This window comes from Pelophylax lessonae (assembly GCF_965119305.1).
Source record: "Pelophylax lessonae genome assembly, chromosome: 6".
In the NCBI taxonomy this organism is placed as follows: Eukaryota; Metazoa; Chordata; class Amphibia; order Anura; family Ranidae; genus Pelophylax; species Pelophylax lessonae.
Window position 1 is genome coordinate 279,895,739 of NC_138773.1, and position 27,972 is coordinate 279,923,710.

Genomic DNA, 27,972 nt, shown 5'->3' on the forward strand with positions numbered 1-27,972 from the left:
CCCTTATTATCTCCTTCCACCCCTTGTTTTTGCTCCCTATCCCTCTTTCTCCTCTCTCTCTCTTTTTCCTCTCTAGCTTGCTTTCACACTTTCTTTTCTTCACAATTCACTCTTTGTTTAGGTGAACATTGATGACTAAAAATCACTAAAATACCACCTGCCCATGGACATTCTCAGTGCAGCTCCAGCTGGAATTGTCCTTCCACCTGCTGCTTTTAGGATTCATTTAACTCTTAAGTATTTGTTGTGGTGGACACCTGCACTTGAATGTTTTACTGAGGGCAGAGAGAGGTGACCGAAGAGAACACAATGCTTTCCACTGAGCCCAGCAAAATGCTTACGAGCAGTGTAGCCCATGGGATTGCTTTTCTAGCTCTGGTTCAGGCCGTCCTCACCTCAACCTGTAGAGCCAGAACTTGGGAGGTCTCAAGCCTCCCATAAACACATACCCTCTCTTTCTCTAACATTGATCTCTCTTTTTTTTAAGTGATCTGGCTGCATTTAGATGAATTATGATGGGTTACTTAACTGTATTTTGTAAGTTTGTGTCTTAGGACAGTAATGTCTTAACAACCTACGAAAGGATCCAACACAAAAGGACAAACTCTACAGGTCAAGACTCCACAGTCTTCCTCTATGGTAAATGGACATAGTTTTAGGGACATTGAGATTGACATTGAGATTGACTTGTGGACAGAGGACAGCGTTTTTAATGAAGGTGTTAAATATGCTATGTCAAAAACCATCCCTAAAAAAGGGTGGGGCCTTCAAAACCATTTGTCATCCACATCTAATGCTGATACCATGCTCTGGTGATTTGACATGAGGTAATACCCTTGACAATGTAACGCAAGCCAAAAATACCTGTTCCAGAATCTATGACAATGTTGAATTATGTAATTAGAACAAGGTGTTTCACAAACTTGCACACCTTCCATAAGGTTTTTGGATTATTATCCACTTAAGCCCCGTAAGATTTTACCCCCTTCCTGACCAGGGCCTATTTTGCGATTCGGCACTGCGTGAATTTAACGGACAATTGCGCGGGCGTGCGGCGCTGTACCTAAACGAATTTGATGTCCTTTTTTTCCCACAAACAGAGCTTTCTTTTGGTGGTATTTGATCACCTGTGCGATTTTTTGATCATGCGCTATAAACAAAAAAAGAGCGTCAATTTTGCAAAAATAGCAATATTTTTCACATTTTTTAATATGAAATTCCCCCCCCAAAAAATGTAAAAATCAAAATTTTTTAACATTTTCGGTCAATTTGTTTTATGCTACATATGTTTGGTAAAAAAAATCGCAAAAAGCGTATTTTTATTGGTTTGCGCAAAAGTTATCATGTTTACTAACTAAGGGAAAGATTTTTGTCATTTTTGTTGTTTTTTTTTTAACGCGTAATGGCGGCGATCTGCAATTTTTTTTGCGGTACTGCGACATTGCGGCGGACAGATCGGACTCTTGACTGACATTTTTGACACTTTTGGGGTTACCAGTGACATTACTGCAGTAATCAGTGCTATACATATGCACTGTTACTGCAAAATGACACTGGTAGTAAAAGGGGTTAACTTTATTTGAGAGGGAGGGGCTGTGTGTGTCCCTAGGGGCGTGATTCTAACTGTGATTAGCTGTGGCTTGAGCTGTAGGAACAATGATCAACTGTCCTACATAGTAGAACCGTGTGATCATTGTTTCTATACAGGGGAGAATGACAGGCGGCTTGTTTACACTAGCCGCCTGACTTTCTCCCTCTGCAGCGACGGTCGCGAGTGCCTGGCAGACATCGGGTCTACCGGTCACACGCGCAGGGGGGTCCGTGACCACATGGGAGCGGGAACGCGCCTCCGGGGGCGCGTGCTCGCTCCCTAGACCCTCACAGGCTAGCGACGTAGATCTACGTCACTCTGCCTGTGAGGGGCTGACTGCTGCAGTAAATATACTGTGCGCAGTCGGCAACTGGTTAACATGTAGGTGGGTTGCAATAACACACACAGTCCAAGTGCGATGAAAAAACTTACTTAAAATACTGAAATAATGCAAAGACAGTTCACAATAAAGCCGGTGGGAAGACAGCACAATTGGGAACACTCATGTATTCCAACAGCATGTAGAGAGCAGGTTACAGCCAAACTGATAGTGCCTGTTAGGAGGGGCAAAATGCTGCCTGGCTGTCTTGTGCCCAAGCAGGAAGATATCCAGAGAATTTGGGAGCCCTATGCTTTCCCTCCTGTCAGGAACCTTTTCCTGATTCTACTTCTGTCTGTCCCTACTTGGTGGGTTACCTGTCCCTACTCTACCCGCTTACAAAATGCACACCAAGCCTGGAAGCTAGGGCCTTAAATAGGCTCTGCCTGGCCCAAGATGGCTGTTAGTCTCACATGGGGTGGCAGCATTCAATTGGATAGATTCCCTAGTGACCCAGGAAACCATAGAGGAACAATGCTCCTCTTGACTTCCTCTCCAACTTCAATGCCGCTGAAAAAGAGCGCCACCTGCAGTGGAGAAAGTCGACTGCGCCTGCCTACAAACATCTGCTTTGGCATTATTTTTATTTCCTGTGCTTTTTTAACATTATTTAGTAAAAACATGAAAGTATGAATCAAAAAAGAAACCTTTCACTGGGTATGATAAATGAGAATCTTGCTTGGAAGGTTAAAATAAATACTTAAGCCATTTATGTGTTTATCAAAAACAGCTTTGAAATGATGTGAACATACTGACTAATAAAATGATATTAAACATGTGTGGGATGTAAGAGCCAGTGTTATAAAATGGTAGGAAACTACTAGAGGCTCTCGGGAATTGTGAGCTCCTAAAACCTCCAATAAGTTCATGATGTGGTGACAAATCTGGCAATGCTTAAACTGTGAATTCTGCTTTCAGAGTCCTTTAGCCATTATGGCACAATGCTGCATTTTTGATGAATCAGATCATGAAGATTTGGATAGTGTGTACTATAGCTATTACAGAATTATGACTTATTTTAGAATGATTTTTTACTGGTGACAAAGATGACTACAATCTATAAAAAAAGAAAAGCAGATAAATAGCATATCCGGTGATATCTGCTTAAATCCAGTTATTAACATTTTGAAATTGTTGCCAAGATACTATAGTACAATACTGTAGTATCATGTCTGAAAAGAAATTCATTTTTAACTATTTCCATATACCTGAAGATCTAGGAGGCTGCATGTTGGATCAAGGAAATACATAGTTGGTCTGTCCTTTGATCTTTGTGACATAAAGTCAAACTTTTTTTTTGCATAGAGTAAGGGAGGATTATAATCCCAGTTGGGTCTTTTTTCTTCCATCTGTTTTCCTTTCATTTTCTGTCCCATAGCTACAACAGGACATGAGAAGGAGTTCTTGGTTATCATCATGGTCATCGGAACTACTGTCCCTATTGAAAGATGTCTCTATTCCTGTTCGGGTTACATTGATAATAAACCCAGGACACATAGAGAGGATGAATCTGTATAGCTTTCATCAATGAAAGTCAACCTTTGAACAGAGAAAGGGTGGATGAATGAAAAGTCTGTCTGCCCCATTCATTAAGCACTTTACATTCAAGGAAGCTATACTACAGTTTATATGAATAGAGTGGGGGTGAAAATGGCAGGAATAGGCAGCACTTTTGGGTCCAGCACTGGTATTAAAGTGGTTCTAAAGCCTAAACATTTTTTACCTCAATGCCTTCCTTGCATTAAGGTAAAAGATGTTTAGATATCAGCATCCCCCCTCACCCCCCCCCTTTTTACTTACCTGAGACCTCATTCGATCCAGCGCTATGCACATCTCCAGTTGCCAGTGGCTCTAAAAGCTGTCAATCAAATTCAGCGATGAGGGAGCAGGGGGCAAGGCTGAGTCTGTCTGTGTCAATAGATGCATCAATGGGGGGCTCGGGAGTGAACACTCATGAGTGCCCCCATGGGAAGTGGCTTCCCATGGGGACACTGGAGAGAGAGAAGGGGCCAGAAATGTCGTTGGGGGCCTAGAAAAGAGGAGTTTCACAGCCGCTTTGTGCAATTCCATTGCACAGAGCAGGTAAGTATAGACATTTTTCTTATTTAAAAAATAAATGTACCTTTACAATCACTTTACAGCACTTTACAACACTTTACTTCACAGTACCAGAAGATTACGGCTGCAGGGATATGTGTGTGTGTAGAGGGAGGGGGCAGAGGACTTCAAACTCAGCCAACCACCAAGGGCACTTTGCATCAAAAGTAAGTACAGCTCCTTGTGCTGATTTTTCCCCCACTAAACTTAGGCTTTAAAAATCTTTAAATCATCTCTTTTTCATTCAGATTAAGCCTAGAACATTTTGGTGAAGTTGCTGAAGCAACAGGCAGGCTTCACAGAAACATAGAAGAATGACGTCAGCAAAAAACCAAGTGGTCCATTAAGTCGGTGAAAGCTCCAAAAAAACACTGGAGGGGGGGAACAATTTTGTTAGAAAACAGAGAACTCAGTAAAAGGGAGTCTTGGCAAATATACAAATTGGGATCCTTGGCGCCGGGGGGGGGGGGGGGGGGTTGAACAATGATTTTGATTTAAGTTGCTTCATTAGTAACCATTAATTAAGTGGTGGTAAATTATTCAAACAAACAAAGGGAGGCCCCCCACATTTATGTTTATATATTAACACAGTACACCCACCTAGGGGGGTGACCAACTAATAAACATTTTACACATTATATCTGTCAGCCTATTTTTGGTTGATGTAATTGAGTGGTGCTATTAATACTCACATATTGATTTTTTACGTTATAATTGATCTTATGGTACTTAAGGGTTAGTATTGGTCAATTAGTTATGGGTATAATCATTGGCATGTTGGGGATAACCGTAGGCAACTAGGGACAGCACATATAGTCAGTATGTAGTAGGGGGTAGGCATGCCCACCTATGTTCTATTTTATTATGTATTTTTTAATTTGTAACAACTAGTATTTACCTAAGACGCACTACCATATCAGTCACTGTCCTTAATACAAGATAATTCCTCTGTAAGGGGCACCTTTATTATTTAACTACTCAGGATAGTAAATTGACCCTCAACTAAGTATATCATGAACAGGTTAGAGACAAATAGATCCTTAAGCCAAATGAAACACAACAAAACAGATACTTCCCAGGGACTACAAGGAAATGGTGATGGTGCCTTTAGATATAAAGCAAATAGACCAACCCGTCCAATAGAAATCCCCCTGAGGAATACACGTGACCCTGTGTGGACACACGTTTGGGAGGGCCAAGGACAGTGACGGCACCCGAATCTACAGTAGTGTGGAGCCAAGAACCCACAGGGTGGTAGCAGCTTGTGCGGCAGCATGGAGATACCAGTTGGCATACTGCACACTTGTCTGTCATAGCCTGGTGAGCTGGAAGCATCAGGTAAATGTGAGTACCATTTTGAAATGTTTTAATTAAATTAGTGTACAAAACTATATATACACTATTGGGGTCTCTCTCTCCTGCATATAAGCATTGATGTTATCGGCTCGCTGAGAGGCTACACAATTGAAGGAGGATAGTCCAGGCGATCCAGACTGCATTTACTAGCCAGGAGAGGCTAAACAGTTTTTTATGACCAATCTTAGTTGTGAGGTCACACTAAACAAGGTGAGAACACACCCGAGGGGGGGAATACATTGAGGTGTCACCTTGTCTTTTGATTTTCAATCACAATTTGGAGCAGTTGGCGTAAGAAGCACTTTTCACACAGATGGCTATTGGACGGTGGAGCTCACCATACAAGAATTTATATGGACTGCATATATGATATATATATATATATATATAAATTGCATGTTTTTTCCATCACCTTTGAGAATTATCCTGTCACTTTGTAATTGGGAATACAGTTGTTTCAGTGTTTTGCACTCAGGTTTTATTAAGTCACGTTTATCAAATAGAGCATGGGCGTCCGCAAGGGGGGGCAAGTACCCCCCCTGGAAATTTCCAGGCCTGCTCTAAGAGGGGAATCTATGGGGACCCTACTCTAAAGGGGGATCTATGGGGGACCCTGGCCTGGCTTGTTCTAAAGGGGGATCTATGGGGACCCTGCTCTATAGGGGATCTATGGGGGACCCGGCCTGGCCTGCCCTAAAGGGGATCTATGGGGATCCTGGCCTGCTCTAAAGGGGGTTATATACAGGCATACCCTGCTTTAAGTACACTCACTTTAAGTACACTCGCGAGTAAGGACACAGCTTGTTAAGCTTGGCATGACACTACTCCCGGTTTTTAACATTGGCGTCTATAGGAAATCTTGGTCAGCTTGACATGGCACTGCTCCCAAACCATAAGTGACAGGGATACCAAACTTAGGGAGCACCGAGAGGGGACCCAGGACTACAACATATCCTGTTTGTGGCTGGCCAGCTTGCCTAGGTAATCTACTATGTCATAGTCCTGGATCCCCTTAATATGCTCCCCAAGCTTGGTGTCCTTGTCACATTGTTTGGGAGCAATGCCATGTCAAGCTGACCAAGATTTCCTATGGAGCTAGTGTATTTACATGCATTGAGAAATGAAAAAAGTTATTGCTTCACTTTAAGTACATTTTCGTTTTACATACATGCTCTGGTCCCATTGTGTACTTAAAAGTGGGGTATGCCTGTACATACATATATATATATATATATTTATATATATATATATATATATATATATGTATATATATATTCTTTGCAGGGAGTGCCTGGAGTACCTGGTGGTGCAGGAAAACCTGGTAGCACGGGGAATATAGGTGAACAGGTAAGACTAAAGAGGGATCTATGGGGACCCTCGCCCGCTCTAAAGGGAGATCTATGGGGACCCTGCTCTAAAAGGGATCTATGGGGGACCCTGCTCTAAACGGGGATCTATGGGGGGCAAAAAGGAGCATGGGTGACCTTAAATTGATGCCCCCCCTGAAAAAAGTTCTGCAGACGCCCATGATATAGAGTTTATGTAAAGACACAGCGCGGTACAACTATTTTGTTTACACCTTACACAACTATATCGGACTGTGATAAGTGCTAGCAGTGATCTCATAATCTTTTGTAAACACACATATTAGCTCAGAGGACTTTCTGTTATTTATCAATATCCGTAAGAAAACCCTTAGGTCCAGCGCTATCTTTCCATTTTCCACATCTGGGTCATGTTGGCTGGGTCTGTCTCTTGAAACATTTTAACATTCTCTGACAGTCTTCTAAAATATGTTGGCCATCTATGACAATAACTTGGAATTGGAACATACATGATAAACTATGTCTATACAAAAAGGAGCTCCAGTCGTTTTTGTGTTTATTAAAAGTCAGCAGCTACAAAAACTGTAGGTGCTGACTTTTAATTAACACACACTCACCTGTACCAGGATCCAGCGATGTGCTCACCCCAGCCGTCCCTTAGCAAGGGCTTGTTATCCGGTGTTGGCACTTCAACTGTGGGCACCCGGCTGTGGCAGCTTGTGGCTCCACAGCCGGGTGCCTACTGTGCATGTGCAAGTTGCGCTGCGTCTCCTGAATGGTCCGGTAGTCTCCTGGGACGTGTGACGTGACCCTAGAAGACTGCAGGGAGGGAGGGGGAAAAGAGAACTTCCGCTTGGATTGCCCAGGCAATCCGAGAGGAGGTGGGAGCGGATACCTGTCGAAACTAGGTACCCGAACCCCCCCAAAACAAAATTACATGCCAAATGTGGCAGTGGAGGAGTACTTACAGTGGAGCTCCACTTAAACCACACCTAAAGTTTACAGAGATGTATTTTGCTTATTGCAAAACTCCTTTCCTTTTTACACTATAAATTGCAAGCCCAGGGCATTTTTGAATTACAAGGTATAGCTAGAGGTCTGCTTTTGCAAAATCACATCCACTCATCTGGTATCAGTCTCAGTGCCGGCTCACACATATGCGATGTGGAAACCCTGCAAATCCACTGCGCTCGACACGCAGGCAGTTCACACTGCCATATGGGAACTGCTGCGAGTGTCAATACAAAGTTAATGACACCTCCAGATTAGTACACATATTGCGGTGCGAATTGCCAATTCGGACATGAATCGGATCACATAGGGGTGCACACATGCGATCCGATTCTGGTGTGGACCCAAAAAAGGGTCCTGCATGACTTTGGTCCGAATGCAATGCGAATTCAGCCATACAATCTGTATGGCTGAATTTGCATCGCACAGACATTGCATGTGATTTGCAGAGCAGTGGGGTGCGTTATAGTGTGAACCGGCACTAACCGTGCTCACTTAGACCAATTGTGTGACTGAAACCTTTCCTAACACACATCATGCCCTGTACATTCCATAGAGTTCTGAAACCTTCAGTATTTAGGTCTCTTCTGTTGTTCTTACTCCTGAAGCTTTGATGACGACTAACTAGACAGAAAACAAGTCATGTTGTCTTAGTGATTTAATGGAAATATGTACCAAATGCACACCAGTGTTATCAATGACATCATTAATTAGACTTATGCCAGGAATTATTCATGATGTCTTCACAAAGCTGTTAGGTGTGGAGTAAGTTACAGAGTAGCAATCTAGCTTTTTTTTTTTCTTCCACATTTCCTTTATTTTTGTCACATTAACACTCCAATATTTTCCACTAGACAGCCAAGTAATTGCAAATAAGAGTAAACCACTTTAACAGCAATCTCATGCCTGTCTGACAAGACCAGAGCTTGCCCCAATGGTTTCTACTGTCACTGAAGTAATCGTAAGATCGCTGAAAAATGTTCATTCTGTTACCATTAATTCTGCCATGACAAGCCCTTTAAAGCGGACTTTTTGATAAAATCTATGTAAAGCTGGATACACACTATACAACTTTTGTTGTTAGATTTTCTTTAGATTTACCTTCAACTACGTAGTGCAAGAGCCTTCCTGATTGCATACATATTGAAAGTGTTTAGGTTTGACCTCATATTATATGGTTTTGGTAAATCTAAAGGAAAAAGTCTAAAGAAGATTGTATAGTGTGTATGGCCCATTACTTTTGCAGTGGGGCTCACCCCACGCTCCAAGGGTTGTCTAGGGGAACATAAACAGAGCTTTACTTACCTTATCCCTCGCTTCCATGACAGCTGGCGCTCTCCTCTTTTTTTTTTTGAAGATTTTATAGACATTTTATATGCCTACATTTCCTAGTGCTTTCCTGTGCCTAGGGAGCAACTGGTGCTGCTTATAACCTGCCATACGAAAGTACACGGACATACTCTTGTAAACAATGATGCTTCTGTGCGTTAACATTTACCAGCATATGAACGTCCAATTTTTTTTTTTATGTACAGTGCCTTGCGAAAGTATTCGGCCCCCTTGAACTTTGCAAACTTTTGCCACATTTCAGGCTTCAAACATAAAGATATAAAATTGTAATTTTTTGTGAAGAATCAACAACAAGTGGGACACAATCATGAAGTGGAACAAATTGGATATTTCAAACTTTTTTAACAAATAAAAAACTGAAAAAAATTGGGCGTGCAAAATTATTCAGCCCCCTTAAATTAATACTTTGTAGCGCCACCTATTGCTGCGATTACAGCTGTAAGTCGCTTGGGGTATGTCTCTATCAGTTTTGCACATCGAGAGACTGAAATTTTTGCCCATTCCTCCTTGCAAAACAGCTCGAGCTCAGTGAGGTTGGATGGAGAGCGTTTGTGAACAGCAGTTTTCAGTCCTTTCCACAGATTCTCGATTGGATTCAGGTCTGGACTTTGACTTGGCCATTCTAACACCTGGATATGTTTATTTGTGAACCATTCCATTGTAGATTTTGCTTTATGTTTTGGATCATTGTCTTGTTGGAAGACAAATCTCCGTCCCAGTCTCAGGTCTTTTGCAGACTCCATCAGGTTTTCTTCCAGAATGGTCCTGTATTTGGCTCCATCCATCTTCCCATCAATTTAACCATCTTCCCTGTCCCTGTTGAAGAAAAGCAGGCCCAAACCATGATGCTGCCACCACCATGTTTGACAGTGGGGATGGTGTGTTCAGGGTGATGAGCTGTGTTGCTTTTACGCCAAACATAACGTTTTGCATTGTTGCCAAAAAGTTCAATTTTGGTTTCATCTGACCAGAGCACCTTCTTCCACATGTTTAGTGTGTCTCCCAGGTGGCTTGTGGCAAACTTTAAACAACACTTTTTATGGATATCTTTAAGAAATGGCTTTCTTCTTGTCACTCTTCCATAAAAGCCAGATTTGTGCAGTATACAACTGATTGTTTTCCTATGGACAGAGTCTCCCACCTCAGCTGTAGATCTCTGCAGTTCATCCAGAGTGATCATGGGCCTCTTGGCTGCATCTCTGATCAGTCTTCTCCTTGTATGAGCTGAAAGTTTAGAGGGACGGCCAGGTCTTCGTAGATTTGCAGTGGTCTGATACTCCTTCCATTTCAATATTATCGCTTGCACAGTGCTCCTTGGGATGTTTAAAGCTTGGGAAATCTTTTTGTATCCAAATCCGGCTTTAAACTTCTCCACAACAGTATCTCGGACCTGCCTGGTGTGTTCCTTGTTCTTCATGATGCTCTCTGCGCTTTAAACGGACCTCTGAGACTATCACAGTGCAGGTGCATTTATACGGAGACTTGATTACACACAGGTGGATTCTATCTAATCTCGGTTTACAATAAACCTTAATTTTCCCCTAGACAAAAATGAGTGTTTAACCCTTGTAGTGTGGGGGGATCCCACTGTAAGGATAACTTTGGATTTTACTGGGAGTTCAGCTTTAACCACTTCAGCTCAGGAAGGTTTTACCCCTTTAACAGTGCCGGGACAAGGTCATCCAGCACCCAGGGCAAAGATGTCAAACTGCACCCCCCTTACCTTTAGGGTTAGGGTCAGGGCACCCCCCATCCCTGAAATAAAGCATTGCGCCCAGGGCAGCCGACCCTCCTGACCACCCCTTTTCCCAGCCCTGCCCCTTAATGACCAGGCCAATTTTTGCGATTCGGCACTGCGTTATTTTAATGAAACCGGTTTCTGCGAGTTTTAGATTTTGCGTTATAAACAAAAAAAGAGCGACAATTTTGAAAAAAACACAATATTTTTTACTTTCTGCTATAAAATATTCCCAATAAAAAAAATTTAAAAATCATTTTTTTATCAGTTTAGGCCAATTTGTATTCTGCTACATATTTTTGGTAAATAAAATCCCAAATGTGTATTTTATTTGGTTTGAGCAAAAGTTATAGCGTTTACAAATTACGAGATAGATTTTTGGACGTTTTATTATTTTTTTTTATTAGTAATGGCGGCTATCTGCGATTTTTAGTGGGACTGCGAAATTGTGACCCCTAACTGACATTTTTGACACTTTTTGGGGACCAGTGACATTAATACAGTAATCAGTGCTAAATAATATGCACTGTTACTGTAAAAATGACACTGACAGGGAATGGGGTTAACACTGGGGGTGATCAAAGGGGTTAATGTATGCCTAAATATGCTTACTGACTGTGTGGGGGAAGGGCTCTGTGACAGGCACAGAGAGATGGGGGTTTCAGCTTAGCTGAAACTCCTGATCTCTCCCTGCCTGTGTGACAGAAGACTCGCCCTGCTTTGTTTACATAAGCAGGCAGGTCTTCTGTCAGTTTCTCTGATGATCCCGAGAGGCTGGCGGCGATCGCTGCCGCGCCTCCCGCAGCCCGCTGTGTCTATCACATAGATATACATGATTTTGAGCAGCCGAGCCACCCTGCCGCAGTATATCTACAGTGGGCGGTCAGCAACTTGTCTGTCGCCTGACCAATAATTTCAACAAAAAATGTCTCTTCTCTTGAAGGGTTCTGCAGGTATGATTAATTTTTTACAAGCTCACAGGCTTAGTCTCTTTAAGACCTGAACTCTGGATTCTGTACCCAAAAAAAAAAAAAAAAAAAAGGCAAGTAGAGGGCACAGGACCAGTATTGTCTGTGGTCTCACTGCAGCTAAGCTGAAATTTTTTAGCCCGTTACAAACTTTCCATGCTTTTTTCTTCACTGTGTCAGTTTATAGAGAAGGACATTTTGGTGGGGTCGGGGCTTTGCTTTCTCATGTTGCAGCTTCCAACAAGGAGAACATTGACCAACACAGTACTGACACCAAATATCATCCCAGCTACATTACCAACCTCATCTCAACATATCACCCAAATAATCCACTCCTCTTCTCCCAAGACCTCCTACTCTTTAGCTTCTTTATTACCTCCTCCCATTCTAGCCTCCAATACTTCTCCAGAACTCCCTAATCCCAGTATTTTCAGTTATCTCCTACCCTGTCTGCCTTTGTGCAATCACTGAAAACGTGCTTATTCAGGGAAACCTACCCCACTTCTACCTAAAATCTGTACTTCAGCCACCTCCATCATATCAGCCCCCCTTTAAATTTTAAGCGCAATAAGCAGGGCCCTCCTAACTGACCTGTATTCTTTTATGTTGTAAATGGCTGTGCACTATATAAATCCTATACAATAATAATCTCAATCTAAATCTCCTGAGAATAGCAGTCAGAGGCAGCAGTACTTTAGATCTCACACTGCAGATACAGTATTCAGATACAAGGCTGTAGACCAAGAATGGGCAAACTACGGCCCACGGGCTGTATACGGCCCGGCAGACCTTTTAATCTGGCCCGCAAAGGGTGGACCCGGGGCGCAGAGCAATATTCCCCGAGCCCACCCATTGTGTGACAATAGCAAATGAAAATTCTAGTACAATAGAAAATGAAAAGATCCTCCTCCTGGCCAATCAGGAAGCGGGTCTAATACCCGCTTCCTGATTGGCCGCAAGGCAAACCCCATGCCATTGGCCGAGGAGGAGGCGGGAGGACTCGAGGAGACGCCGGGGGACTGAGGAGAAGCCGCCGCTGCTGCTGCAGGTAAGTGCACTGGTCTGGGGGGGGCACACTGCATTGAAGGGGGCACGCACGCTGGTCTCTGCATTGAAGGGGGCACGCACGCTAGTCTCTGCATTGAAGGGGGGCACGCACACTGGTCTCTGCCTTGAAGGGGGCACGCACACTGGTCTCTGCATTGAAGGGGGCACGCACGCTGGTCTCTGCATTGAAGGGGGCATGCACGCTGGTCTCTGCATTGAAGGGGGCACGCACGCTGGTCTCTGCATTGAAGGGGGCGTGCACGCTGGTCTCTGCATTGAAGGGGGCACGCACGCTGGTCTCTGCATTGAAGGGGGCACGCTGGTCTCTGCATTGAAGGGGACACGCACGATGGTCTCTGCATTGAAAGGGGGCACGCACGATGGTCTCTGCATTGAAGGGGGCACGCACGCTGGTCTCTGCATTGAAAGGGGGCACGCACGATGGTCTCTGCATTGAAGGGTGCACACTGGTCACTGCATTAAAAGGGGGCACGCTGGTCACTGCATTGAAGGGGGCATGCTGGTTACTGTTTTGAAGGGGGCACACTGGTCACTGTGCATTGAAAGGGGGCACACTGGTCACTGTGCATTGAAAGGGGGCACACTGGTCACTGTGCATTGAAAGGGGGCACGCTGGTCACTGCATTGAAGGGGGCACGCTGGTCACTGTGCATTGAAAGGGGGCACGCTGGTCACTGTGCATTGAAAGGGGGCACGCTGGTCTCTCTGCATTGAAAGGGGGCACGCTGGTCTCTCTGCATTGAAAGGGGGCCCTCTGGTCACTGCATTGAAAGGGGGTATGCTGGTCACTCTGCATTGAAAGGGGGCACACTATACCTTAATTACTGAAGGCCCCTTTCACACTTTTGTGACCTCAAAGTCACGCAATTTTTTACAGCGTTTTTTGCCATCTACTCTTGGTCCGGCCCCCGGGTCCAATATATGAACCCATTGCTGCCCTCGAGTCAAAAAGTTTGCCCACCCCTGCTGTAGACACTGGAGGAGTGCCAAGGCACACTAACATAAGAGGACGTGCACTTCTTTTTTTTCAGAACCATTAAAAAAAACACTCTTCGGGTGCTGCGTAGGCAGAATTAATACTTTTATCTGTTTCCTGTAACATAAGAAATCTTAATTTTTTGAGTTCATATCCTCTATAGGCCTGTTAAGAACAGGGTCTGTTTTATTGTATTTAATATATGCTTTGATTAAACTCATACAATTTTTTCCCTAGCTGTAAATGAACAGCTTAGATTCGTAGCACTATAAGCCTTGGCGTACTCCATCAGCACATGCTTGCCTGCCACAGTTTGCTTATATTACTCTAGATTACTATACAAAATGTGATATCTCTTGGCTTGCAAGACACAGAGGTTTTCTGAGGTCCTTGGAAGCAGCCTGCTGTCAGTCATAACTCTGTTTTCATTAAAGTGATGTGTTTTCTTATGAAGCAATTGGATCAATTATTGTGAAGTAAGACAGAATTTTTCATGAAGCACTGAGCATATTTTCCATGTTAAATGTCCATTTAGATAAGCATCATCTATTTTTTAATGTGCCTAATTTTAACAAGCTGGGGAGATGGGTGTAGACCTGACCACTGTGTAATTGATGTAATTTAAATAGCATTAAATCGAAGTGAGTGACTTCCTGGCACCGTGCTCACACCAAAGCATTTTCAATGAATGCTCTTTCTAGGTCAAGAAGAAACATATTTTCGAGCAATTACGACAGTCATTTCCCACTTGTGAGAATTTTCCTTTTTCATTTATAAGAGATCTTGGTTCCCTCACTGTCCTTCATACTATAGAGGTTTATCCATGTAAAACTACATTTTTTTAAGCCCAAAATTATTTTTATACAGTATGTAGCTCCCGCTTCTTCAAAAATGCCAAAACTATGGCTGAAGTAACTACCCTTCTCACCCCCCCCCCCACCCAATGAAAAAAATGTCCAAACTGTATACATAAACTTGCTAAAAATCTCAGTCAACTAAGTCTGAGATTAAAAAATACATAAGAGGGATTTCTTCCAGAGAAAACATCTTGTTGAGCCAGGTCCTCTCCATTCCTGCTTCCGGAATTTTACTTGGTCAGTTAGGCCTCTGGCACACAGGTGTAAATTCGAGCATATGGGTGTAGCACCCTCCTAGGTAGGTGGTAGGAAAACCCATAGGGGGGGCTGCCTGCTTATCAGAGGGGTCTGATTGTTCAGCTAGGCTGTCATGTGTTCCCAGGTGTGTCTGTTGAGCTTGGGGAGTCTGCCCCACTGTGTCCAAATATGGCTCTTATTGGGCAGTGGAGGAAACCTGACCAATAGCACACCAGGGCTTGTATCTATCCGAGAGGGCAGAACCTGCCACAATGCAACCTGGGATGGGGTATACTGTGAGTCTGAGGGAAGCACATGACAGGGTGTCTTTGGCGGGAAGCAGAGTCCCAGGAGGAGGGTGTCGCCTGTCTCTCCTCCTATCAGTGGTAGTGAATGTGTCCTTGGCGGTCGGCCTGAAGGACAGAGGGTTGAACTGAGCTGCAGAGAGGGATCCAGTGTGCTGAGGACCGAGTGGAGCTGCTGGGGCAGAAGTTTCCAGGAAAGCAGTGTTGTGAGTACTGTAAACTGCCCAGGGGTCTGCCTAGGTTAGGGGACCACTCCAGAAGGTCGGAGGGATCCAGAAGCCAGCTAACCAGTAGAGAGGGCTTGGAAAGGGGGAGCCAGTGATTAAGCCCTGAAGATAAGTGTGTGTGAAAGAGGGTGCCGGTGCGAGCCCTGAAGTGTTAAGCAATGCAGCAGTCTTACAAGTAGCTACCTCAATGAAGAGGGGTCAAGGAAGCTTTAATTAGGACTTTGTGCCACCTGAAAGTGTCAGAATTCAGTTCAGCATCAACAGACAACAAGTCAGAGTTAACCAGCGTCAACCGGCGTTGACCAGCATTTAGCCAGCGTCAAGTCAGCGCCAATGGGCGTTTTTCAGTTGTCCCACTGAAATTGTGTATAGTTGAGCCAGAGGAGTATCCCACTCATCCCTTCTCCCATCCAAGTTCAAAATAAATACAAAAAACCCAAAGATACTGGACTGTTCCTTGTTTCAGTGCTCACACTTGGAGAACATGCTTAAATGTGCTGTTGATACTAGCGGTAACCCAGGCGAACCCTCATCCAGCAAAATGGCTGGGATTCCTGCTACATGGACGTACAGTGTAAAATACATCTGTACAGCTGCAGAGTATTTTAGCCCATAGGACTACATGGCAGAAAACGCCACGGCATGTAACCACTGACACTCGAATGCCTCATGCCCACATTTGGGTGTATTTTTATTTTTTAATGTCTGTAATGCAATCCTATGGGTTGAAATACACTGCAGCTGTGGCTCCGGAGGGCCATAACAATAGAAACATTTTACACTGTACACCCATATGCTGTTCTTTATTCCCGTGTGCAAAGGGCCCAAATATGATGGGTATCCTTAAAGAGAACTAGTCACGATATGATCATTAGTAAGAATCTGAATTTTAAATTGTTATAATATGGCAGCCTTACCTTTCAGGGATAAATGTGTTTGCTGTCATTTAGTTGTATTTTCTCACCCGCAGACTAGCAAAACAGCCCATTATCTTTACTTTCAGGCCCCCAAGAAGGCTGAACTGTCTTCTGTCTGAGCTCTAGGCTGATGAATGAAACTCTGTTAGGCATGCTGGAGGTCTAGTAAATGTAAAGGAAAAAGGATCGCCGCTACTCCAAACCAGCCAGGGCCCCAATCACTAAGCCCTGGTGGGCAGAGAGAAATGCATTTGGGTGTGTAGTGTGGTGGAGACGTGTTGGCTGAGGCCGCTCCTCATTGTTTGTTCACTTGGGCTGGTTGGGAATAGCGGCAATCCTTTTTTCTTTACATTTACTAGCCCTCTGAATTGATATCTGAATAAGCCTGCATCCCATGCTCTACTTTGAGCGCCGCTAAAAGCAATATAACAGACATTCTGGAAGTGGTATACCTGGTAGAGACATGCAAAAATCCGGAATATCGCTGCACTCCTTGGTAACTTTATTGAAGTATTAAAATTACATCACAGGTATGACAGGAACATAAAAGGTAACGCGTTTCACGCTAAAGTCAGCGCTTTCTTAAACCCTGGAGTCAAATCTTGGAGTCGTGGTGCAGAACAGAAAACCTCAAATTGTCAAGCAGCTCCTTCGGGGTAGCGCTACACCTGTAATGGTGAGACTGGCAGGGAAAGTATAGTGAAGTGCGGGTTGGTGAACTGGGTATCCTAAGCGGCCACATTATTATTAGTTTTCTCAGTGTTCTAAACTTACTGTGTATAGACAGCATCATTCTGGATCATCCCCTATTTGGGCTTTTCAATAAGCAGGGCATGAAATAAAAGGTCCACAAATGAGCTCATGCTTGTTTTTAAACTGTGCAAGATATCTTTGTGAATAATTAAGGGTTATGTAAAAGTCAGCCCCTTCTATCTTTAACGTAAATATTATCATAGTGACAGATTACCATTGGGGCAGTAATTTGGCAGTGTAGCACAACTGCCGTCTTTGTGAACTCTTGGAAAACAGCTTAATACACAGTTAAAATAACTCATATGAGAACTGCCTTCAGCTGGCCGAATACACATAGATTTGTTTCATTCAGCCTGTGGGGTGATGAAAGAAATCCAGCAAATTCCTGAATCCATACTAACCAGAGTGGATGGACGCATCTCCACTGCTTGCTATTGTATTCTATTAGAATAGCCAAACAATGACTGCAGCTGATTGGCGGCAGTCACTGTTCAGCTGACAATTTTCTACCTGGCTGCTTTGATTCTCAGATCAAGGTTTGCTGAGGCATCTGGTGCTGGCAGTGCCACTCATTGATCAAGTTTTGGCTGATTCAGCAGGAAATGGTCAAATTTTGATCCCTGTATGGGCAGCTTTATTTGTTGAAGGATCATCACTCCTTCAGTCTAGTAATTAATGCGTCTGCCACTTCGCAGCATAGCCATTCAGTAGCACTGCTATTCCAATATCGACTTTATTTTCAGACATTTGAGGGTAATTTGACATGCAGACACAATCCATCCTAATTTAGGATGGATTGTGTCTGCCTGTAGCGGTCAATGGACCGCGAGGGAGCGCGACTTGTCAGGCTGACAAGTCGCCTGACAAGTTGCGCTAGTGTGGACCGGCTCTTATCCTCCTCTTTTTGGGTCCCCTGCCAGCTCCTCTGGGCTTCTCCTTTTCTCTGTGTGCCACTATAGAAAGCCCCTTCCTATGATGGCACACATGCAGGCATGATCCTGGAATGTTCTCTGTGTGTCCATTGACACACACAGTGCAGCTTAGCCCCACCCTCTCAACACTGGATTTGATAGACAGCAGCAGGAGCCAATGGCTGCTGCTGCTCTCACTGAGTCCAGTAAGGAGGGAGAGAGAGAGCAGTGCTGCTGCTCTCGGGCACAGTGCTGAATCGAGATTAGGCTCAGGCAAGTATTTGGGGGGGGGAGGGGTTTAACAAAGGGGATTGCTGATGGGAATATTTTATAACGTGCAGACTGATGGGCATATTTTGTTAAGGGGCACACTGATGGGCACATTTTGTTGTGCCCATTAGAGTGCCCCATAAAATAAAATATGCCCATTAGAGTGCCTCCTAACATAAAATGTGCCCATCAGCATGCCGCTTATTTTATGTTAAGGGTCACGCTGATGGGCACATTTTATGCTAAGTGGCACGCTAATGGGCACATTTTATGTTAAGGTTCACACTGATGGGCACATTTTGTTCTGCCCATCAGAGCGCCCCTAACATAAAATGTGCCCATCAACGTGCCCCGTATTTTATGTTAAGGGTCACGCTGATAGACAAATTTTATGCTAAGGGTCATGCTGATCAGCACATTTTATGTTAACCACTTGCCGACCGGTCACGTTGACCGTACTGCGGCAAAGTGGCTCGATATCGTCCAGCGACGTAGACCTACGTCGCTGGACTCCTCCACTCGTGGGTGGCGCGCGCGCCCCGCCGGAGGCTCGCTCCCGCTGTTTTCAGTCACAGCGGGAGTCGGGTCAGGGGAAGAGAGGCGGTGATCACCGCCGCTCTTCCCCGGTCGTCGGGATCGAGTGTGGAAATCCGCCCGCTTGTGTAAAGAAAGCGGGCGGATCTCCTAAGTGACAGGCAGGGTCAGATTGCAGGATTCAGCATAGCTGAACCTGCGATCTGTGCCTGTGTCACTTAGTCCCCTCCCCCCGAACACGTTAGTAAGCACCAGGCATACATTAACCCCTTGATCACCAATAAAAATTAACCTCTTCCCTGCCAGTGTAATTTTTACAGTAACAGTGCATATTTACAGTATAGCACTGATTACTGTAGTAATGTCACTGGTACCCCCAAAAGTGTCAAAAATGTCAGTCAAGGGTCCGATCTGTCCGCCGCAATGTCGCAGTCTCGCAAAAAAATTGCAGATCGCCGCCAGATCGCCGCCATTACTAGTTAAAAAAAAAACAGTAAAAATTACATGAATTTCCTGTAGTTAGGAGCTGCGATAACTTTTGCGCAAACCAATCAAAATACGCTTATTGCAATTTTTTTTACCAAACATATGTAGCAAAAAACAAATTGGCCTAAAATGTTAAAAAATTTTGATTTTTAAATTTTTTTTTGGGAAATTTCATATAAAAAAATTTGAAAAATATTGTTATTTTTTCAAAATTGTCGCTCTTTTTTTGTTTATAGCGCAAAAAGTAAAAATCGCACAGGTGATCAAATACCACCAAAAGAAAGCTCTGTTTGTGGGCAAAAAAAGGACATCAATTTAATTTGAGTACAGGATCGCACGACCGCGCAATTGTCCGTTTTGGCCTGGTCAGGAATGGGGTAAAATATTCCGGTCTTAAAGCGGTTAAAAATACGCTCATTGAGAATTTTTTTGTAAAAGACATGTAGCTAAATACATTTTGGCCTAAATATATGACAAAAATTGAATATATTGGATATTTTTTAACTGTCAAAGTAGAAAAATATTGTTATTTTTTCAAAATGTTCGCATTTTTTTATTAATATCGCAAAAAATAAAAAGTGCAGAGGTGATCAAATACCACCAAAAGAAAGCTCTGTTTGTGGGGAAAAAAGGACGTAAATTTCGTTTGGGTACGGTGTTGCATGACCACGCAATTGTCAGTTAAAGTCTCACAGTGCCGAATCACAAAAAGTGGCCTGGACGTAAGACCACAAAATCCTCCGGTGGTAAAGTGGTTAAGGGTCACGCTGATGAGAACATTTTATGTTAAGGGGTACTCTAGTGTGCATATTTTATGTTAAGAGCAATGCTGATGGACATGTTTTGTTTTGCCCATCAGCGTGCCCCTTTGCATAAAATGTGCCCATCAGCGTGCCCCTTATTTTATGTTAAAGGGTCATGCTGATGGGCAAATTTTATGCTAAAGTGCACGCTGATGAGCATATTTTATGTCGAGAGCAACGCTGATGGACACATTTTGTTTTGCCCATCAGTGTGCCCTTTAACATAAAATGTGCCCATTATAGCACAGACTTGAGATTCGGACCTCGGCCCAAAGAAAATTTTAGCGACCGGACCTTCTTGAATTTTAATTCAATACGGCCTGTTTTAGACAGTTGCCACAGGAACAGGTGTCCCCATAAGAAGATTTACACTCACCTCTTGTTTTGTTGACATCTGTAAAGTTTTGAATTACCCATTACTTTCTGTCTTGATGACAATAGTCATCAGGACATGGTGTGGTTCTCCCCATTGGTAATATGAAAGGCGATAAAAATTTAACACAGGGACTAACCCCTCTCCACTCAATGCAAAGGTTATTTTATGTGTACACTTTAAAAAAACCTTAGGTAAAACGAAAACTTAAAAAAAAGACTAATAATATACAGTGGAGTGGTTTATGTCATCTGAATTCCTGAAAGAAGACACAAAAAAAGAAAATTGTACAGTAGGTTGTTTTCTTTTTAGTTCCCAGAAAAGTGTCCTAACCTGTAATTCAGATCAAAGCATCAGATCCTGACTGCTACAAAGAAAGTAGAATATGAAATAAGGAGAACCAGTAAAAATAAACTGATAGAAGAATTTAAAAAGTCAATGCATTTTGTACAGCTTCAAGGTACTACAAGTTTTAGCTATTGTTGTGGAAGGGGCGCAGAGTGTTTTGCTGGCTGTTTTCTTTATGTAATGGTTACAACTTATATATCAGGTCTGAACTGCTGAAGTACATGAAAAAATAACTTCGGGCACTCGATAAATATGCAACAGTAATGCCAAAACGAATATAAGATCTAATAAATAAACATCAACGTCTATGGAGCCAAGACCTTGTCATAAACCGCATACACTAAATAAATAAATGGCATGTAGCAGGCTCATACAAAAAGATATACCTGTAAAAATAGGATAATCAAAAATTTCAATAAAAACCTATTGGAAATAAAAAATAGGATAATTAGGATGGGATAAATAGGATACAAATATCCTATTAAATTGTTATTCCCAGCTTACAAATGTGCAAAACACTTAGCAGTAATTCATTTATTTTGCTGAATTAAAGAAAAAGTTAAAAATATATAATCATAATGCTGTGAAGCTGTAAAATTCGAATGAAATGCTGGAAAATTTTGAGACTTCCAGTATAACATGAAATTCTGTCTGATTGCCCATATAAAGATAAAGCAGAATTTGCTGTCGCTATAGATGCTTGTAAATCATTTCACGTAAGAGCAGAGCAGTTTTCCAATACTTTAACACATGTATAGCCAGTTGTTGAATGAGAGTCTGCCTTTCTCCTACTCTAGAATAAAAAACAGCAGGTCTATTGCTGGTAATTGTAGTTCCACAGCAGCTGGGGACCCACAGGTCCCTTTTACCCTAGGGGTAACTTTTTCATCCATATAAGTAAAATGTCAGAACATGGCTTACCTAACCAGATGGAATTGTGCAGTATCCCGTTCCTGAATCCCCATCCAAAGGTTTCATCCAAGTGCAGAGCAAACAAAATGAAGAATATCATTTTTTTCATGATTTAGCAATTTAAGAGGGATTTCTTCCAAAGGAGCAACTCTCTCATGTAACTCAGCCCGTCTGAAACATCTGGTGACCAGATCTTTTAAAGCACAATCCCTTTTTTCTGCCTACTGTGAGTTTAGGGAACTTGCTCCATTTAAATAAGCAGCTGTAGTATTTCACAATTACAGTGACGTTGTTAGCAGGGAGAGGATGATGATAATGTGCCCCACCTGTATGACTTGCCCTGCGGTTTGCAGTGGGCCTGTCTGGGGGGGCTTCTTTAAAGGTTACCTAATTCTTCAACCACTATTAACCTTCTGCCTTTTCTGACATGACATTAATGTATACTTCAGCTGTCTACCATCCCTGATTTCCAGTGAGAGACTGAGATGTTAGAGATTTATCTAAGCATTGATCACCCTAAAAATACAGGGGTTGAATTACTAAAACTGGAGAGTGCAAAATCTGGTGCAGCTCTGCATAGAAAACCAATCAGCTTCCAGTTTTTTTTTTTAGTCACAGCTTAATTGAACAAGCTAAAGGTAAAAGCTGATTGGCTACCATGCACAGCTGCACCAGATGTTGCACTTACCAGTTTTAGTAAATCAACCCCAGTTACAGGGAATATAAAGCCAAAGTTATTTCTTCTTTGGTTTTAGATAGTGTAAAGAAGTGTAAATATCCCTGTCAGGGTATTTTATGTTGTCTGTGTCCTACTGGGTGGAAATCCCCTCACTTATGGTTTTGTAGACCCAAATCCTAAACATGAGGGGAATTCTAATCTTGGACAGTTTTCACCAGAATATTTGTTCCAATTGGAAGATGTTCCCTCACATCTTGCTGTCATGACAATTCTTGAATTCAGGATTTCAGGTGTTAACAGGACAACTAGAGGGATAAATATCCCCTCTGGGGATACAGCAATGAAAATTCAGAAGAACATCTAACCTTTCCCCCTTTATCCAAAGCCAAAAAATAAAGGGCAACAGTAGGAGCCAACCATTTGTACTGCTGTACCTTCATTGTCCAATCACAAGCTGAGGGAAGAAAGGTGTCCAGGCTGTACTGCATAAAAGTGGTGTAGATCCTTGCATATACCCAGTGAAGTGACTGGCCTCAGATGATACACAGAGAATGTAACATAGGTTTTACTTGTTTATCTGCAGTCTTCTCCTCCCTACATCCCTACAAAAGGGCAAAATCTTGTTAGCTGACCACTGCAGAATAGTCAAGGGATTCCTGCGGTATCCAGCACTCTTCCTGCTGTGCCGGACGGCCCAGGGGCCACATACTCTCAAGGGGCCCTAGAAAAAGTTGACCAGGAAATTTTGGGCTAACAAACCCCAAGATGTTTGGGGTGGTAAAGGAAGGACCCCCCTACCTCTGTGTCAAATATGCCCCCCCCGGACTCATTTGGGGTCCAAGCTGTAGCCCCTCAAATCTCCAGACTAAGACCCTGCTATAGATTAACATAGCAGGCCAAGCTACTATAAATATAGGGCCCAAACTACGGGAGTTCAGGGCACCATACTTGACAAACGTATACTAGAGGACCTCCAGAAGCCACACAAAGTTTTTGGGGGCAATGCCTAATTTTCACAGGCACTGGTATGGTGATCGAGTTTGGCCAAATACTGAAGAACATAGGTAATGCAAAGCCCCACTTCACGGGTACTATCAGGTAGCTAAGACTATGGGGATTAACTACTTGCCGACCGGGGCATAGCCCAATGATGGCTACAGGGCGGTCAGTTTATTCTGGGAGGGCATATAGAGATGTCCTCCCAGAATCGCGCTTCCCGCAGATTGTGTTAAAGGGCCAACGACAGCGACCCTTTACCACGTGATCGCTCTATCCAATGATGGAGCAATCATTTGTCAACAGACCACTGCATGTCCAGTTCAGCTCTCTCCTTGCACGCTGTACTCACTGATCGGCACCACCCCTGCCTCATTCATGCCCATCTGTGCCTCATTCATGCCCATTTGTGCCTCATTCTTGCCCATCTGTGCCCCATTCATGCCCACCTGTGCCTCATTCATGCCCATCTGTGCCTCATTCATGCCCATGCGTGCCTCCTCAGTGCTCATTTGTGCCTCATCTGTGCAACATCAGTGTGTCCCTCATCATGCAGCCGTGTCCCCGCCGCCATTCAGCCTGTGTTTTACCGCCGTCATTCGGCCTGTGTCCCCGCCGTCATTCAGCCCCTGTCCCTGCCATCATGCAGCCTGTGTCCCCGCCGTCATGCAGCCTGTGTCCCCCGCTGTCATTCAGCCTGTGTCTGTGTCCACATCAGAGTCCTCCTTTACATCCAGTGTGTCCCTGTCGGAGTCCCTCCTTTACATCCGTGTCCCCATCAGAGTGCTCCTTTATATCCAGTGTGTCCCCGTCAGAGTGCCCCTTTACATCAGTGTCCCCGTCAGAGTGCCCCTTTACATCCGTGTCCCCATCAGAGTCCTTCTTTACATCAGTGTCCCTGTCAGAGTCCTCCTTTACATCAGTGTCCCTGTCAGAGTGCCCCTTTACACCAGTGTCCCCGTCAGAGTGCCCCTTTACATCAGTGTCCCCGTCAGAGTACCCCTTTACATCAGTGTCCCGCTCAGAGTTCCCCTTTATTTTTGAGGACAGAGTTCCCCTTTATTATTCCAGTCAGAGTTCCCCTTTATTTTTTCCGGTCAGAGTTCCCCTTTATTTTTTCTAGCCAGAGTTCCCCTTTATTATTCCAGTCAGAGTTCCCCTTTACGTGTCCATTTAGAGTTCCCCTTTACATGTCCAGTCAGAGTTCCCCTTTAATATTCCAGTCAGCGTTCCCCTTTATTATTTATTACATCTGTGTCCCCATGAGAGTTCTCCTTTACATCAGTGTCCATGTGCGGTGAGAGTGTCCCTTTAATGTGCCCCGATAAGAGCTGTGTGACTGTTCTGTAATCACATAATATTCTCGCCATTTGTCAATATGAATCTCACATAAGAATAAGCTGTTCCGTCCTGCGCATGCGCAGATAGTACAGCGAGGGAGGCAGAATCTGACATTAGATTCTGTCCCCTCCGCTCTCTTTCTATCGGCCGATAATACATCCGACAAACTTCCCCGCCCGTCCCGCCTCCTCTCAGTGAGCTCTACGGGATGTAATGCTTTCAGTCACTGAGAGGAGGCGGGGCGGAGCGCGGACTGAATGCAATACAGTGGAGAACTGGAAATAACACAAGATTTCGTCACTAGGCGAATTGCAAGGTCTTCTGGGATACATGTCCCAGGAGCCCTTGTGAATCGATGAGTGACATAATCGCTGAAAGCAGCAGGACCCGGAAGTGCAGATGAATAAAGAAGATAAACGGTATTTCCTTAAAAAAAAAAAAAAATTGTTTACATTGGCAAAAGCATATTTAAAGGGGATTACGTACATCTAAACTTGTTAAAATGGGTGATATTCCACTTTAAGCTGACGTCACTTCGGGTATCGATTTCGGGTATCAGAGTATTTGTGCAAGTACCGTTACTCGCGCAAATGCTTGGTATCGGCACTGATACCAGTATCGGTGCAACCCTAGATAGTATCACAGAGGAGGGGGCAGAGAGCTACAGTTACACTGGGTGAGAGCTAATTGGAGGAAAGGCACCCCCCCCCCCTCTACACAGCAAACAAGAGCTGAGGAAGGACACAGAGCTGTTCTCTAAATAGACAAGCTCTGTGCCGAGCTCCCTCCCCCATCCCAGATGTATCTCATTTGTCGGGAACACTTGTCAGTGACTCATGCTGATAACAGAGGAATGAAGTACCAGAGAGAAACCACACTTAGAACTTTGAAGAGAGATAGGTAAACACTACAGGACTGAGGTTTACAACCACTTTAAAGTGGCATGAAATATGAACAGAGCATATCCTTCTATACTGTGGACTTGTCTCAATCCAGAGCATTTGTGTCATTTTTGTCTGATCCCTTATTCCTCTGCTATCTGCATGAGTCATTTCTGAAAGGTTTTCCTGATGCCAAGAGGTAAAAAGGTGGCGGGGAGGGAGCTCCAGCACACAGCATGTGATTGATAGCCTCAGCTCTGTTCCTATGTGCTGTGTTAAGGGTTGTGCGTCCCTTCCCTCCAATCAGCTCTCAGAGCTCTCCTCATTAAACTCTGCAGAGTGTAATTTCAGCTCCTGCTTTATAAAAGCACAGACAAGCTGTGTGAATTCTGGACTTTAAAGAGGTTGTAAACCCATTAAAATTATTATTTTTTTTTTCAACCTGAAAGAGAAACACATAATGAGCTAGTATGCATCACATACTAGCTCATTATGAAATACTTACCTTAGAACAAGCCCCCGCCGTGCCACCCGCTTACCTGTATGACGGGCGATATGTTCAGTTGCCCGTCTTCCGGGATCCCGGCATCCGGCCATCTGATTGGCCGGAGCTGCGGTGACGTCACTCCCGCGCACGCCGACGGGAGCCGACGGTGATGTCACTGGCTGCATGTAAGGTAAATATCTCCTAAACGGTACATGTTTAGGAGATATTTACAGTACCTATAGGTAAGCCTTATCATAGGCTTACCTATAGGTAAAAGTTGCAGAGGAGGGTTTACTTCCTCTTTAAAAGACTGCAGATAAAAAGGTACAAGTTATGTAGAAGGATTTGTTTAATTTCTGTATATCACCTGAGGTCAGTCACTTCACTATGTATATGGAAGGGTTTACAACCACTTTAACTGCAGCAGAGAGAAGTCAGGTCATGAACTTGGCTCTGATTTCTTTAACCACTTGCCGCCTGGCTGCAGTGTTTTTGCTGCGGCAGTGTGGCGCTATTGCGAGAAACAACGTACCTGTACATCGTTTCATTCAATTGCCGCTGGAAGCATGATCCGCCATGATTGGCTAGCGGGAATGTCAATCATCGGGTCCATCAACCACCCGTGATCATCCTTGGGAGAGGCAGAATGTTGATCTGCCTACTATGTAAACAAGGCAATTCTGCAAGAGGACACGATGGAGATCTTGTGTTCCTGCTAAGCAGGAACCCGGATTTCTGTCTTCCTCCAATCAGCGCAACCCCCCCACAGTTAGTAAGCACACCCTAGGTACACACTTAACCCTTTGATTGCCCCTGATGTTAACCCCTTCCCTGCCAGTGTCATTAATGTAGTGACAGTGCATTTTTTTTTAGCCCTGATCACTGTATTAGTGTCAATGGTTCCCAAAAAGTGTAAAGAGTCGGTTAGGTGTCCGATTTGTCCGCCGCAATGTCGCAGTCCCGTTAAAAATCACTGATTGCCAGCCAATACTAGTAAAAAAAAATCATTAATAAAAATTCTATAAAAATATTGCATTGTTTGTAGATGCTATAACTTTTGTGCAAACCAATCAATATACACACTTATTGAGATTTTTTTAACCATAAATATGTAGCAGAATTGATGAAAAAATTTATCTTTTTAAAAAAAATTTATTGGCTGTGTTTTATAGATTAAAGTAAAAATTATTGTTTTTTTTTTTTTTTTTTTTGTTTTTTTTAATTGTGGTACTTTTTTTGTTTATAGCGCAAAAATTAAAAAACTGCAGAGGTGATCAAATACCACAAAAAGAAAGCTCTATTTGTGGCAAAAAAGGACATACATTTGATTTGGGTCCAGTGTCGCATTAATTGTTTTGTGATTTCTCTTCACACCTGAAGATAACACATCTCACTCACCCAGCACTTACCAACACACCTTGAGATATTTCAAATGGTTTATTAGGCCAAGAATAGCCCAAACTAACAGATGATTAGAAAATGTACATATACAACCAATCACTAAAACTATAACATTACTCTGAGAGATATGGTTAAACACCTGCAGCATTCTTATTAACAGTAATTAACATACCTGAATTGCATTTACCCGGCAACAGCAGATACAGTAGAGCCAGTCCTAACTTGTTATAACAGTCCCCGTTCTAGCCCACTGGCCAGTGATTGCTGAAAAAAATCATAGGCAGGCAAAGTTAGGGCCCTTGAAGAAAGCACAATAGTTCCCAGCAGACAACAGAATAACTTGTGAAATGTTAGTCTAATGCTGACCAAGGGCACCCTCTATGGTTTTCCAAACA

At 43.5% G+C, this 27,972-nt stretch overlaps 1 protein-coding gene across 1 annotated transcript in view; it reads right to left on the bottom strand.

The window, feature by feature from the left end:
- TNFAIP6 (TNF alpha induced protein 6) overlaps window positions 1–22,006 on the bottom strand; it is a 66,480-nt gene extending 44,474 nt beyond the window's left edge. The window contains exon 1 of the mRNA XM_082262237.1: window positions 21,802–22,006. Coding sequence (XP_082118363.1) covers window positions 21,802–21,901 — 100 coding nt within the window. The 5' untranslated portion in view covers window positions 21,902–22,006. The remainder of the gene's footprint in view (window positions 1–21,801) is intronic.
- Between the last annotated feature and the right edge of the window lie 5,966 nt (window positions 22,007–27,972).